Source organism: Xenopus tropicalis, chromosome 7 (genome assembly GCF_000004195.4).
Source record: "Xenopus tropicalis strain Nigerian chromosome 7, UCB_Xtro_10.0, whole genome shotgun sequence".
In the NCBI taxonomy this organism is placed as follows: Eukaryota; Metazoa; Chordata; class Amphibia; order Anura; family Pipidae; genus Xenopus; species Xenopus tropicalis.
This window is the reverse complement of record NC_030683.2, coordinates 65,850,109-65,863,061: the sequence shown is the minus strand read 5'-3', so window position 1 is coordinate 65,863,061 and position 12,953 is coordinate 65,850,109. Positions and strand designations below refer to the sequence as shown.

General features: G+C 36.1%; 1 protein-coding gene across 1 annotated transcript; it reads left to right on the top strand.

Moving 5' to 3' along the window:
• Positions 1 to 8,587: 8,587 nt before the first annotated feature.
• Positions 8,588 to 12,216, top strand: LOC100495918 (C-type natriuretic peptide 1). The gene is made up of 3 exons (XM_002937526.2): positions 8,588 to 8,725; positions 9,934 to 10,241; positions 11,950 to 12,216. The coding sequence occupies exons 1-2, from the start codon at positions 8,633 to 8,635 to the stop codon at positions 10,231 to 10,233; spliced, it is 393 nt and encodes a 130-aa protein (XP_002937572.1). The 5' UTR covers positions 8,588 to 8,632; the 3' UTR covers positions 10,234 to 10,241; positions 11,950 to 12,216.
• The last annotated feature ends 737 nt before the right edge of the window (positions 12,217 to 12,953 follow it).

The window sequence follows — 12,953 nt, the reverse complement described above, 5'->3', positions numbered from 1 at the left end:
TTCACCATTGAGAGATAATGATTGCATATGAGAGGCCACAACTGCCTGAACGGACTTGTATTGCAATACACACGCAGACTCTGTGTTCTGAATCCCCACATTTAAATGTTTAATTTTTGTCTGCACTACTGAAAATTCTCACTACTGAAAATTTTTTAGCACCAAAACAATTTATAATTTGCTGTCGGTAATATTATTGCTTGGATTACTTACTTATCTGTTGACTGCAATGAAAAGAATTAAAAAAGACAATTTCTGCTTATTACTAGAAATCTTTGGGGTATATTTATCATGCTGTGTAAAAAGTGGAGTTAAACATTACTGGTGATGTCGCCCATAGCAGCCAATTAGATGCTTTGCTTTGCTTTTTCATCCTTTAAATTCAGGGAAAAGTCCTTATTGTTGCCAATGTAATCCTTCAAAATTATATGGCCTTAAAAATGTATGGATCTATCAAAGGCATAATAAGAAACAGCACTATTATGTGATCACAAGATAGATAAGCACAGTATGTCTGGTTGGTGCATGTAATATTGTTCTTAATTATATTGTATCAGTTTTGCCCGTTAGTTGGAAGAATGCAAAGTAATTACAGCTTTTTTTATTTTCGTATTACCTTTGCAAATGCCATTTGATGACTTCCTCTCTCAGTAGTAAACAATATTATCTCTGCTGCAAGATGAAAGAACAAGGAAGCTTAGCTTAGCAATGTGCAAAATGGAGTTTTAATCCACAGGCTAGTTGATATATTTCGTTTTTGTTGGTCTTCCCAGCAACATTTTTAATTGTGAGAAACCCTTTTTTGTACTGTTTAATTTTTAAAGTCATATCAGAGAATTAAATGCTATTCAAATAATTCTATGAACCATGTTATGTATACCTTTACACACCTGTTAGTGTGGCTGTACAGTCATAGTAGCGCTAAGAAAGAACTGGGTGCAGTGCTCCTTGGCATTAGAAAAGGCTGGTCTTAAATATATGCCATTTTTTTCAAAACAAATCTGTGAAAGAGCATCTGAAGATCACTCAGAGTTTATTAACTGGTTCATGTTCTAATTTCAGTATTAATTTCATGGCTAAAGTGATATCCTGAAAGCTCTAATATGCATGCCTGACACATGAAATACAACATTTCTAAATGAGTAGGTGTAAAATTCTGCATGGCAGGTACCTAGTTATTTTAAAGGCTTGTCTGTAATTTTGCTCAAAACAGAAAGAATAAGCAATATTATAATACTGGTATTTTATTATAACTATTGAAAAATGATGTTTAATCACCCCCTCCATGCCATTGATTTTTTATCTCAATTAATGTAATCTGTTTAATACCTGCCCACCATATGAGTAATATATGACAGGCTCTTACAGTGAGGTGGTGGCCACAGTTAATGTGGTTTGTATCCACTGAGGGTTCATCTAATCCAAGAATGGTAAACAAACAAAATAAGTCTGAATTCTAGCACTGCAAAGCCATCCTTTCCCTGGGGCAGGGAGTGTTGTGAATGATTTAAAATTTACTGGGAAATGCTCCACATAATGTTGGGTCTGTATAAATGTTAATAATAAAGCTGCACTACCATATTTCATTCAAAGTATATAGGTGCAACAGCAGCTCAACCTGTCCTTGCACAAAAACAACATGCAAGAGAGGCACCGCAGTGCAGAACGTTTATGTATTATGCACCCTTATTTGATAACGCCTACCAAATGTTACTGGAAGTAACTGGTGCTTGTCCAAGTGCCTAAAATCATAGAATCCCCTGCAGATTAACACCTGTCAAGTGCTTATGCTAGTTTTATTCATTGATAGTTGCCTGAAACGAACCTACAGAAGCTTTTTGAGGCAATTATCATCTGGCAACAGTAACCCAGCAATTCAATTGTTATTCTGTGGGGCTGTTTTGGGCACCTCTTTTTTTGGTTCCTTACAGTAACAGCTTTATTGCTCTTTACATGATTTTTTTACCTAAACCCTTCCCTATTATCCCTTTAAATTAGAGCAATTTATTATTGTAATTATTTGTTTAATATGCTCTTTATATGACATGCCTAAAAGGAAGAAGAGCTAATCAGTTCTATATTTGGTTAAATAATATTCAGGCAAAAGCAGATTAAACACATTAAGTATTATGATCACAGTTGGCACAACAATTTTTAAGAATTTATGACAGTTTGGAAAACCTCTTAGTCACAGGCAGCCAAATTATTCACATTGCAGCTGAGTGCTCTGTTGAACCTTTAGAATTAATATTCTATGACAATCCACAAAGACTAATATAACATTGAAAGCCTTTGAAATCTTAGTAAGAATGTGAAGCTCTGTTGGTTTGAGGGTAAGGTAAAAAAATATCATTAAAAGTAGATGCCCCAAATGTATGATAGATAACTACAGGACCAATGTTTCCTCTAAGCTGTTTGTTTGGGTGTTGTGACAAAAAGGTTTGTCTCAGTGAGAACTGTCTGTTGGATGGCAGATATAGGGGCTGATTTACTAACCCACGAATCCGAATCCGAATTGGAAAAATTTCGATTGGAAAACGAACATTTTGTGACTTTTTCGTATTTTTTGCGATTTTTTCGTCGCCGTTATGACTTTTCGTAAATTGTCGTGACTTTTTCGTAACCATTACGACTTGCGCGAATTGTCGCGACTTTTTCGTAGCCATTACGATTTGCTTGTATCTTGTCGCAACTTTTTCGTATTGAGCGCTCGTAAACTGCGGGCAAAACTTTCAGACTTTGCATGATTTTGGAAGCCTCCCATAGAACTCAATGGCACTCTGCAGCTCCAACCTGGCCCAAGAAAAGTCACGATACTGAAGCTTGAATGAATCCGAATCTTTCGTACTCGGCGCGAAGGCTACGAAAAAGTTGCGACAATTCGCGCAAGTCGTAGCGCTACGAAAATCAGAGTTGTCTGTCTCATCTGTGAAGGACAGCTTCCCTTCTGCTACCAGCTAAATCCCTACAGTGTGTACACACATTATGATGCCAGCGCACACAGCAAATTGTGGCACAATTACTCACAAGTATTGTCTGTGAAAACACCACATTTTGTATTTATTCTGACCTGAGCATACAGTTTTTTAAAAATGCGCATATGGGTTAAAATGTACGTACAACAGGGGTAGGATGATCGGAGCATTTATCCACCGGCTGAGAATCAGCCTGGTGTGGCTGTAGCAAGTTGCAAATTAATTAATATTTAATTATAAAGCCCCCAGAAAATAAAATGAGTAGGTAAAGGTAGGAAAGATGTTAGATAATACCATGGCTTGTCATATACACTGACGGAAAGTCAAAAAGATCTGTATTTCTTATGTAGGGCCCTATAGGGTTAACTATGCTTTAAACCATACCTTCCTTATTTCCATTGTTACTGGGCAGATGACCAGGTATCTATTTTTTCTATTTACATATTGCACTTTATGAGATGACCCATAGGTAATGACTTTTTCCTGCCACACTTTAATATAGTGTTTTGTTAGGGGTGGATCTTCCTTCTTGGCCTTCAGCAGTTGATCTGTGTGGATGTGCTCCAGTAAGCCTGGAATTCACATGGCCAAGAAGTGTTTGGCCCTAGAGGAAGCCATCATCTCTAGAGAAGTTGGGGAGCAGAGACCCAATGAATAAAGATTTATTTAGAGCAGGTCAGTTCTTGTTGTAGCACTTTCTAGGAAAGTGAGTCAAGTCATAATTAGATAGCAAACTTCTTTGCTCCAACTAGGAGAGATAGCAGGGGGTATTTTCCTTTACTGGCTCTGCTGCCTTAGTGAAGGGACCATGGTAGTTACCAGGGTATCCTGCTTAGATTGAGTATCCCTGATCTGCTTAATGGGATCCAAACCACTAGAGGTAGAAATCCTAAGCTACTCTCCACCATGGTGCATCTTTATATTTGTTTGCTCTGCATTTAACTTGCATCTACTGATATACATCTGTTGTGAGTATTTTGTTGAATCCTGCATTTCATTTCATTGTCTTGGACAATAAACCCAGTTCAGTTTTTTCGCAAAGACTTGCATCCTTAATTTTCCTTTTCTACTTACTTTATTATATCTGGTAGTGGGAGGTGTAGTTTAACAACATTCTCCGCATACAATCTTCCACATAGCGAAGGCTCATCCTAAGAAAAAGAGTCCAATCCATCCCATGCTTTAATCCATCCTAGCTGGACTTGTCTGTATTACAGCCAAAAAGGGGTTACACTTATATTCGTGATCTGTAGACTATTTCCTTTAAAAGTAATAATGTAGTAACTGTAACTGGGGATTAAAAATACACATTTCCATCAAGTTAAACATTGCTATGAAAAATGTAAAAATGAAAATAATGACCTGAAATACAATGTATTTTTCCTGTGCATGTAAAAATCTTTTCTCTGAAGTTGATGTTGTTTTTTATTGAATCATGTTTATTATCAACGCCGCTGGGTTCAATCATTTTTTACCTGCTGGCTAAACAAAACCAACCTGTCCTCTTAATGGAATTTTAGATAATACTGTAAGTGTTTATAAACTGAAGCCCTTATTGCAATTGTGGGTTTTCCTAGCTGTTTCTCAAAAATAAAAATCTTGCCACCTAAACCCAGGCATGATTCTGTTTTTTATGCTATAATTGGTATGAAACACAGCAAAATGTGCGAATTAACAAATCTGCCCTTTAGTGATCGTTATTTGACATTTATTTTGGGAAATATTCATTTCCTGGTGTTCTTGGCTTTTAAAATTACCTTTCATTAATTCACAAAGGATGGCCTTGGATTCCTGTCTCTGGAATAAGAATGGGTACAAAAAAATGTTCCCCCGGGATTTCTGCTGACTTTGAATTTTTACACAATCACACTATTAAATACAGTAAATGTAAAGAAACCTAATTTAGCAAGCCTTCCTTTATGTCTTTTTTTTATATAGCTTTGCAGTTGCTAATTGGCTCCATTCCTGGTGCTTAGTTTATTGTCCGTTCATATACCCAGACTGTTAGATATTTTTGTTATATCATTAATAAATAATCAGAAACTTATAACACTATATTAATTACAATCCCTATACAGATTTGTTCTTCTAGGCATCTACATTTAGGGGAAATGTTATAAAAGCCGCAATGCAAAAATCGATGCCTCTGTGTGAACAAATTTGCCTTTGTGCAAATTTAATATGGACTTTGAGAACACAGAAACTATTTAGCGACCACTTTCCAACAGTAGAAGAAAGTTTGCTAATTTTATTGTTAGTGACAGTATGCAGAGTATGTAATAAAACTTCTTAATGAAACAGTTGTTAAGTTTGCTCCAAAAGATTACGCTACCTTTAAGCATGAACAATAACACAAGTGACGAAGGGGGAAAAAAAGGGGAAAGTTGTGCTCAACCACTAAATTGTAAACCATTAGTCGGGGGTGCAATGAGGTTGTGACCACAAAATAAATATAGACAACCGCAAAAGATCCTAGCATTAAGCTACTAAGAAATGCCCTCCCCTTTAAACAAAACAGGGATTGTTTGTCCATACATTGCAATATACTTCAAGCTGGCCAACTACGTCAAAGTCATCCCTTCTGGCCAGTCCTACACTGACTTATATAAGTAATTTAAGATTAGTACTGAGGGCATTTCTTAGTATCTTAATGCACAGAATGTCTAAATGTCCTATTTATACATATTGATAATGGGTGAGTGCAGAGGAAATGTCGCACATCAAAAAAAAATGTCGCCCGCAACAATTTTTTCTTTGGACGCTCTGCAAATTTTTCAGCGCCGAATTTTTTTATCGTTTCGCGAAACAATCCGCCAATGGCGAAACGCGGAAATTTGCAGCGAATCTATGCCTGGTGAAACATTTTGCCCATCACTACTGGCAATATATTATAGGTTATGCAATGTAAAGATGGGTGCAGGTATTACACAACCGGCAAACCTGAAATAAGTGACTCAGCAGAAAGTGTTGCTTCCAGGCAAAGTGTAAAATTTCTTGATTTTAAATATTTAAATGTTAGTTTGTTAGACATATTCTTAGTAACATGTTAAGGACATATAAATTATTTTTTTTTTTGCAAAGAACTGGCTTGAGGTGCATATACTTGCAAGCACCTTTAATATCCAATTTTTTCTAATTATGCTGGAATTATGGGGGGAAACGCTGCATTATGATTTAAAATATGGATAATAGCATCCAAAAAATGCATATTGCACACATACACTCATAAATGAGCCCTAAAAAGTATATTTACAAAATGGTTTGCCTTTTCTCACTTTGTTACCCTATAACTCTAGTCAATGTCTGGATAACTGAAAACCTGACTTGTTTGTGAAAGGCCTAAACTATGTGTCCAGTGCTAGCCTTTCCTGAACTTTTTGCATTCTGGTTTTACATAAAGAAAATAGTTTTAATTTATTCCCTGTGTCCTTGCTAAAAGGTGAAACAAATATATATTTGTCACACAGGTCTCACTAATACTAATTATCTCATAATTCAAAGCCTCTGCTTCATATAGTGGGTGGTGCACAGATTCTCTGGAAAACAGGGGGACTTCAAGTCTCAGAATGCATCACAACAGCACAAGGTGAAGGAAAAATACATTACACTGCGAGCCTGGGGGTTGTGAACTGGTCCCTGCAAGCACGCAGACAGACTTTCAGCCCTCAACCATTGGTTCTGTCAGTTCGGTAAGTCTGACAATACCTTCAGACTTTATAAGTAGACAGAAGCAATGGCTGAGAGAAGGCCAACTCTCCAACAGTGCACTCTCGATAGAGAACAGAGGGTGGCTGGTGAAGAGGGGCACGAGAGTTGTAAAAAGTAGATGGAAACTGGCTTAGCGGCTTGGTGTACACAAGACAGACAGGCTGAAGGTCAGGGTTGGCAGTGGGCAGCTAGGTCGATAAACATGCAGAAGTCAAACCAGGTAACGGAACCAGAACCAGACTAAGTACATGAAGGGGAGAATCCAGAAGACCAGGTCAAAACACAATCCAAAGTTGGCAACAGAAGCCAGCAATGGATAGCTTGAACACAAAGAGAGTCTCTAGGGAGCAAACTCGATGTCCAAGTGTCAGACTGAGAGCTGAGAGGGTTTATAAATCTTGAAATGCGTGTCCTGTCCATGTTGGCGCATGCAATGTTATGGCGAATGCACGCAGAAGCTCTGGTGCATGTGTGCCGCATTATGAAACACGTTTGCTGTGTCATGACACTCGTGTGCTGATGTTCGCCTTACACCAAGCATCAGCCCACTGATTTCTTTATGTAGCCTTATGTAACAGGTACAATTTCCAAAATAATTAACTTAAAAGACCTTTCTTTAAGCTTAGAACAGCTTAGAGACTAGATGCCTACTTATCCATCCAAGGTCCTATCTATCATTAACTTTCTCTTTAAAAAAAAGTAAAAGGCAGCTGGTCATTCCCTGTGTTGTCTACTTCATTTTTTTCACACCACCAACCATGTAACAATTCAATTGAATTGTAGTAATGATGGTGACAGATTACCTTTCTTTTTAATAAGGAAATCCCTTATAACCACAATCTTAGCCCTTGTTTGCTTTCCCGGTTGTTTAGTTAACCCTAGGGTTGCTGATTCTAAATTGAGCCAAAAACCATTAGCAGGCTTAATTGCAAATATTTTAGAAACTGCTAAAAATAGAAAATGAACGTAAATTGCAAAACTGCTCATAAAAACCCTGAATAAGTTAACATCAATTAACTTTTTGGGTTTCCATATCAAGTTGACATCTTCTATCTTCTAATCTCACATATAACACATCAGAGTTTATTATATAATCCACTTATATATTTATACATAATTATCATTTTCCCCTTAAATCCAGTTTACATAACCCCAACATTTCCCCATAATTGAGACCTTCCATACCCTTTATATGCTTACCCTCTCTTGTTTGGGCTTTCTCTTTTTCTGTAATAACCCGTTTGAGCACTGTAGACCAAAACTACATCTAACAGCTGCAGAACAAAAACACCTAATTCATAAATCGCAGAACTAAATAAATTCCAGTGCCTGCGTTAATGCAAAGGTTCTTTCAGTATTTAGGTCATACAATGTGCGGATATGTGTGTGTTTTTATATATACATGTGTGTGATTGATATATTAAATAAAGGATTCACTGTAATATTAATCACAGAAATAAAAACAGAGTGAGTGAGTGGTATTATTGTAGAAATCAAGGTGCAGTTATGATCTAGGACAAACTAGTCCATTATTTTAAAGGTATCCCTAAGGCAACTACTGTATGTCTGCTCAGCACTAGCTTGGGAAGAGGAGTAGCAAATTATGAATAACATCACATTTTACTGAACTCCAAATTCATATTGTATAGTTTCAATTTAAATCTATATACCATAGGTTAAATTGGAAAATGTGTGTATTAAAATATTTCAAGATTACATTTAATGCTTGGATTTTTCATTACTGCCTCTGCAGTGCTAAAATGAGCACTACAGAAGAGATTACATTATTTTTTTATGATTGCCAAATCAGGCAGGATTATTTCCATTCAGCCAATCCATAGTGTGTGAGTGGGCTGGTATCATCACTGGGGCTGTAAATAAAAAGCTCTTGGATCTGGAAGAGAGGGAAAACCAGCAAAAGACATTATTAAGGCTGAAGAAGCAGAATAATGAGTTGCAAAAACCTTGCTTGTCTTGGATTTCTCATGATTCTGGTCCTGTGTAATGTTTATGTACGAGCAAAACCAATGTCTAGCCTGCAGGTAAGTGCCGAAATGAATCATTTGAATTCAAATGTGAAATTGATATTGTCCAGAAAAGAAACACATTTATATTTTATCAACAATAACCACCTTTGTCTTGCTTTGAGTAATTTTTCTTGTTTGACTATGTACTGATTTTACATGTCTCTTAATAATGCAGGGTGGCTCATTGGTTAGCACTCTGCCATACTTGGGCTGTAATTTCTGTTATGACCAGGACATCATCAGTGTAAAGTTTGTATATTCTTCACATATTTGTGGGTTTTTCTTTTGTCCTTGGTGTATATTGTGGCAATATCAGAGACAAATTAGACTGTAATGGACAGGTACTAATAAACTATTTCTCCAAAGTGCAACTGTTTGTAAAGTGTTGGTACTTTATAAATAAAGGTTAGTCATAATAATGTACTGTAAACTTTGGTTGCTGCCTTTTGAAAGTCATATGTATAAATGGGGGTTATTTAAGACAATGTTTGACTTGGTAACTTATTTGCTTGAAACTAGAACAAGATACATTTTCAATGAAGGCAGCATAAACAACATCAGGGTGGCAAGGGTCTGTCAGTTTTACATTTATAAAGCAACCAGTTTAACAAATGTACATTTTTTCAAATATAGATGCATAGAACATTGGTTGGCATTCGAACCTTATTATATTAGCTAATCAAACTGTGTGGAATAAATTATATATTTTGCATGTGAATAGGTAAACTTTAAGGATCAGTAAAACCAAAAACGGAAACTGTTTTATATGCATTTAAAGATAATGTTTTACCAGCGCAGTTACCCTGTATTGGTAAAAGTGATATGTTTGATTTGGAAGGATAATTTATTTCATTAGTTGTTGTGTAGCCATAAATGTATGATGAATAGGACAAAATAGCTCATGTTTACACAGTAGATAACAGAAAAGGTCTGTAAAATTCAATGGGTTTAGTTTTTACACACAAAGATAATCCAAAGTCAAATGTCATTCGTGGCTCTCTTCAGATCTAAATAATAAAAATCTTTCTTATTTTAAATGGGAAATTTATTGCCAAGAAATTGCTTATTTGTAGAAGCTGGATCAACAGATACAAACCATAAATGTATTTTCAAATTATGGTGTTACTTTAACTGAATGTATTTTATATTTGTTGGGTCTAAACTTGAGACAATTTGTGCCATATGTTCTAATCTATCTAATCTGTGTCAAAATCATATTTTAGAGTGTATCTCGAATATTAGAGGATAACTTTGAACACTCCTTTGGATCAGAAGAAGAGGGCCATGAAAAAGGAGAGTTGCTGCCCACAGATTCATTAGATCAACAAGATCTGGAACTTCAGTGGCTGAAAAATAAATTGGATCAGGCTGGAAGCCCACAGTTTGGTGAGACTGCTCTACAGCAGCTTTTAAATGACCCTTCCATAAGAAGGTACAGATTAAGGAGCAAAAAAGGGTTCTCCAGAGGGTGTTTTGGCATGAAACTGGACAGAATTGGATCCTTAAGTGGCTTAGGTTGTTAATATATGTGGTAAGTGGGCATATATCAATAACGATGCATTATAACTTTATTTCTATAGTGCTGTATTGTGATGTGTTACATGCTTGTGTTCATCAGCAGATAAATGTATACTAGCTATAAATTGAAATCCACTGCCAGAACTATCATATTTTCAACGTGCAGTTCCATTAAATAACCAAGTTTAATATGCTGTGTCTTAATTGGATTTTACCTGGCTATAAATACCATGACTTTAGTCAGCAGTTGAAAGGTTAATTAATGCAGTGCTGATCTGTTTCAGGGGATAGAGAGGGGATAGTGATATGTAACAAGCTATGTAACAAGAGATTCATTAAACAGTTTATATTCGATAGATACCAGAAAATGTCATGCAAATTATACAGATATCAAAGAAAGGCTACCATATGGGAAAAGATTGCAAAAAAAGAATAATATGAATTTTGATCTTTTTTCATTTCAAACATGCATTAATGTCAATCACTGAACATTAACCTTTTTTTCTTCTAAGACAGGCAGCATATTTTAAAAAAACTCCTCCCATAAAAATGATCAACGCACCAGAGGTCACCCCTTTAGATTAGAGGAATGGAGCTTCCATTTGAAGCAGCGTAGGTGGTTTTTCACGGTGAGGGCAGTGAGGTTGTGGAATGCCCTTCCTAGTGATGTGGTAATGGCAGATTCTGTTAATGCCTTTAAGAGGGGCCTGGATAAGTTCTTGAACAAGCATAGTATCCAAGGCTATTGTGATACTAATATCTACAGTTAGTATTAGTAGTTGTATATATAGTTTATGTATGTGAGTGTATAGGTAAGCATAGGTTCTGTGTGCTGGGTTTACTTGGAAGGATTGAACTTGATGGACTCTGGTCTTTTTTCAACCCTATGTAACTATGTAATAGCAAGAAGGTATGTATACTGTTCCCCACAGTGCTGCCAAGGAAGTTTTTAGTCTAGTGGCATAAATACTTAGAATGCTAGAATTTGCTTAATATATAATATATAATGCCAACATATTCTGCAGAGTTTTAGTGATTAGGCATCAGTCCCTGCCTAAATAGAGATTAAAATCTAATGTCCCTAAGAAGGGAAGGATCTGGAGGAAACCCATGGAGAAATTGGGAAAATGTATAAACCCCATGGCAAGATAGTGCTTTGACTAGAATTGAACCTGTGATCCCAGTGCTTCCAAGCAGTGGTGCTCACCATGGTGCCACCATGTTTCACAAAAATACAAATTAACACTAAATCACATTGGCATAAATGGCATAGAGGCTTACCTACACCACCTTACCCAATGTGTTTCACAGTGAATAAAACGCAAAATAAAACTATACATGTAGTAGTTAATTTAAATTAAGTATATGTGTTATTTTAGTTTTTAATTTTAAACATTTGTTTACAAACCTGTTTTGGAAGCATGATTTCTGAGTAGGTATTAATAGACGGCCAATTACTAGAATAAAGAGGATGTTTAGATTTTAATACTTTGCAAATATGTACTTCCCAGATACAAGAAGGTTCTGATAGTAGCAAGAGCAGGCATATCTCAGTACTGCTGTCCTAAGTGCTGAAAAAAGCCCATTGCTCTCCCTGAACATATAAATTCCTGTTAATCATAGCTCTTAGGAACAGGAAAGTGGTAGATGCTCTGATCAGATACAGTTATTATTTAACTCTTAATAAGAAATAAAACTAATGTATCATTTGTATGTCACAGGTTTATCGCCATTCAAAGGATTGACCTTCTGTCTTACTCCGTACTCTGAAATCACCAAGAGCTGGCTTGTAATGGTCCTTAGCTGTGATCTGTTTCACTCCAGAGAACCTCTTCTTTCTCCGCAGCTTTTTAAATCACTTCCATAATGTGTAACTAATACTTGCTATCATATGTGATATAAGTTGTCTTTAAGTGACTTATAGGTCTAAAATTAAATGTATTGGTATTGAAATATAATTAAATAAAATTTTGTAATACCCATTAGAAGTTATTTGCAATAAAGTGTGGCTCAGAAGCTTCATGGTTTCCAGAAATAATTCTAGTATTGAGAACCCAACTTTCTGCAAACACAATTTCATGAAGTTACAAGAATCCATTTCAAATAAACATGGTCAGTTGGTCATTACAAAGAGGCAAGATGTGGAAATCATTGCTATTGTTTTATATTAATAAGTAGATTGTAATCATTTTATAAATACAACACATATCTTTGAATCTCATACTCAGAAAAGAAATGACAAATTCTGAATCGCATGTTTGTTTGACATAATCACAGGAATTCTGGTGCAGTGTACAACATGCAAAATATCACTGCAATTTGCCATTTTCTTTCCTACAATGCAGTGATTTTAGGCAGCATTGCAGAGTTATTGTGCTCACTGCAAAAACTGCATGCAACTTGACTAGTACCTCACTTATCAAAACGCGTGCACACTTGATTAATCAGGTACTTTGTGTTATTATTAATATGGTCATTCAGGAGCAGGATAATGCTACCTCAATAGTGCTGCTTGTATATAACCCAGTTTGTGTACATAGGAGCAAGTGTTACAAGCAAAAGAAGACCTGGAAATACTGCTTGATCAATGCAATGATCGATTGATCATGGAACTTGGGGGAGCACCAAATGTATTAAAGGAGGTGCAGGTGTAAGTGGCAAACAGCATTTCATGCTTAGTTTGTAAACTCTACAGTGCAGGGCTCCCCTACTTCTTGCATCTCTT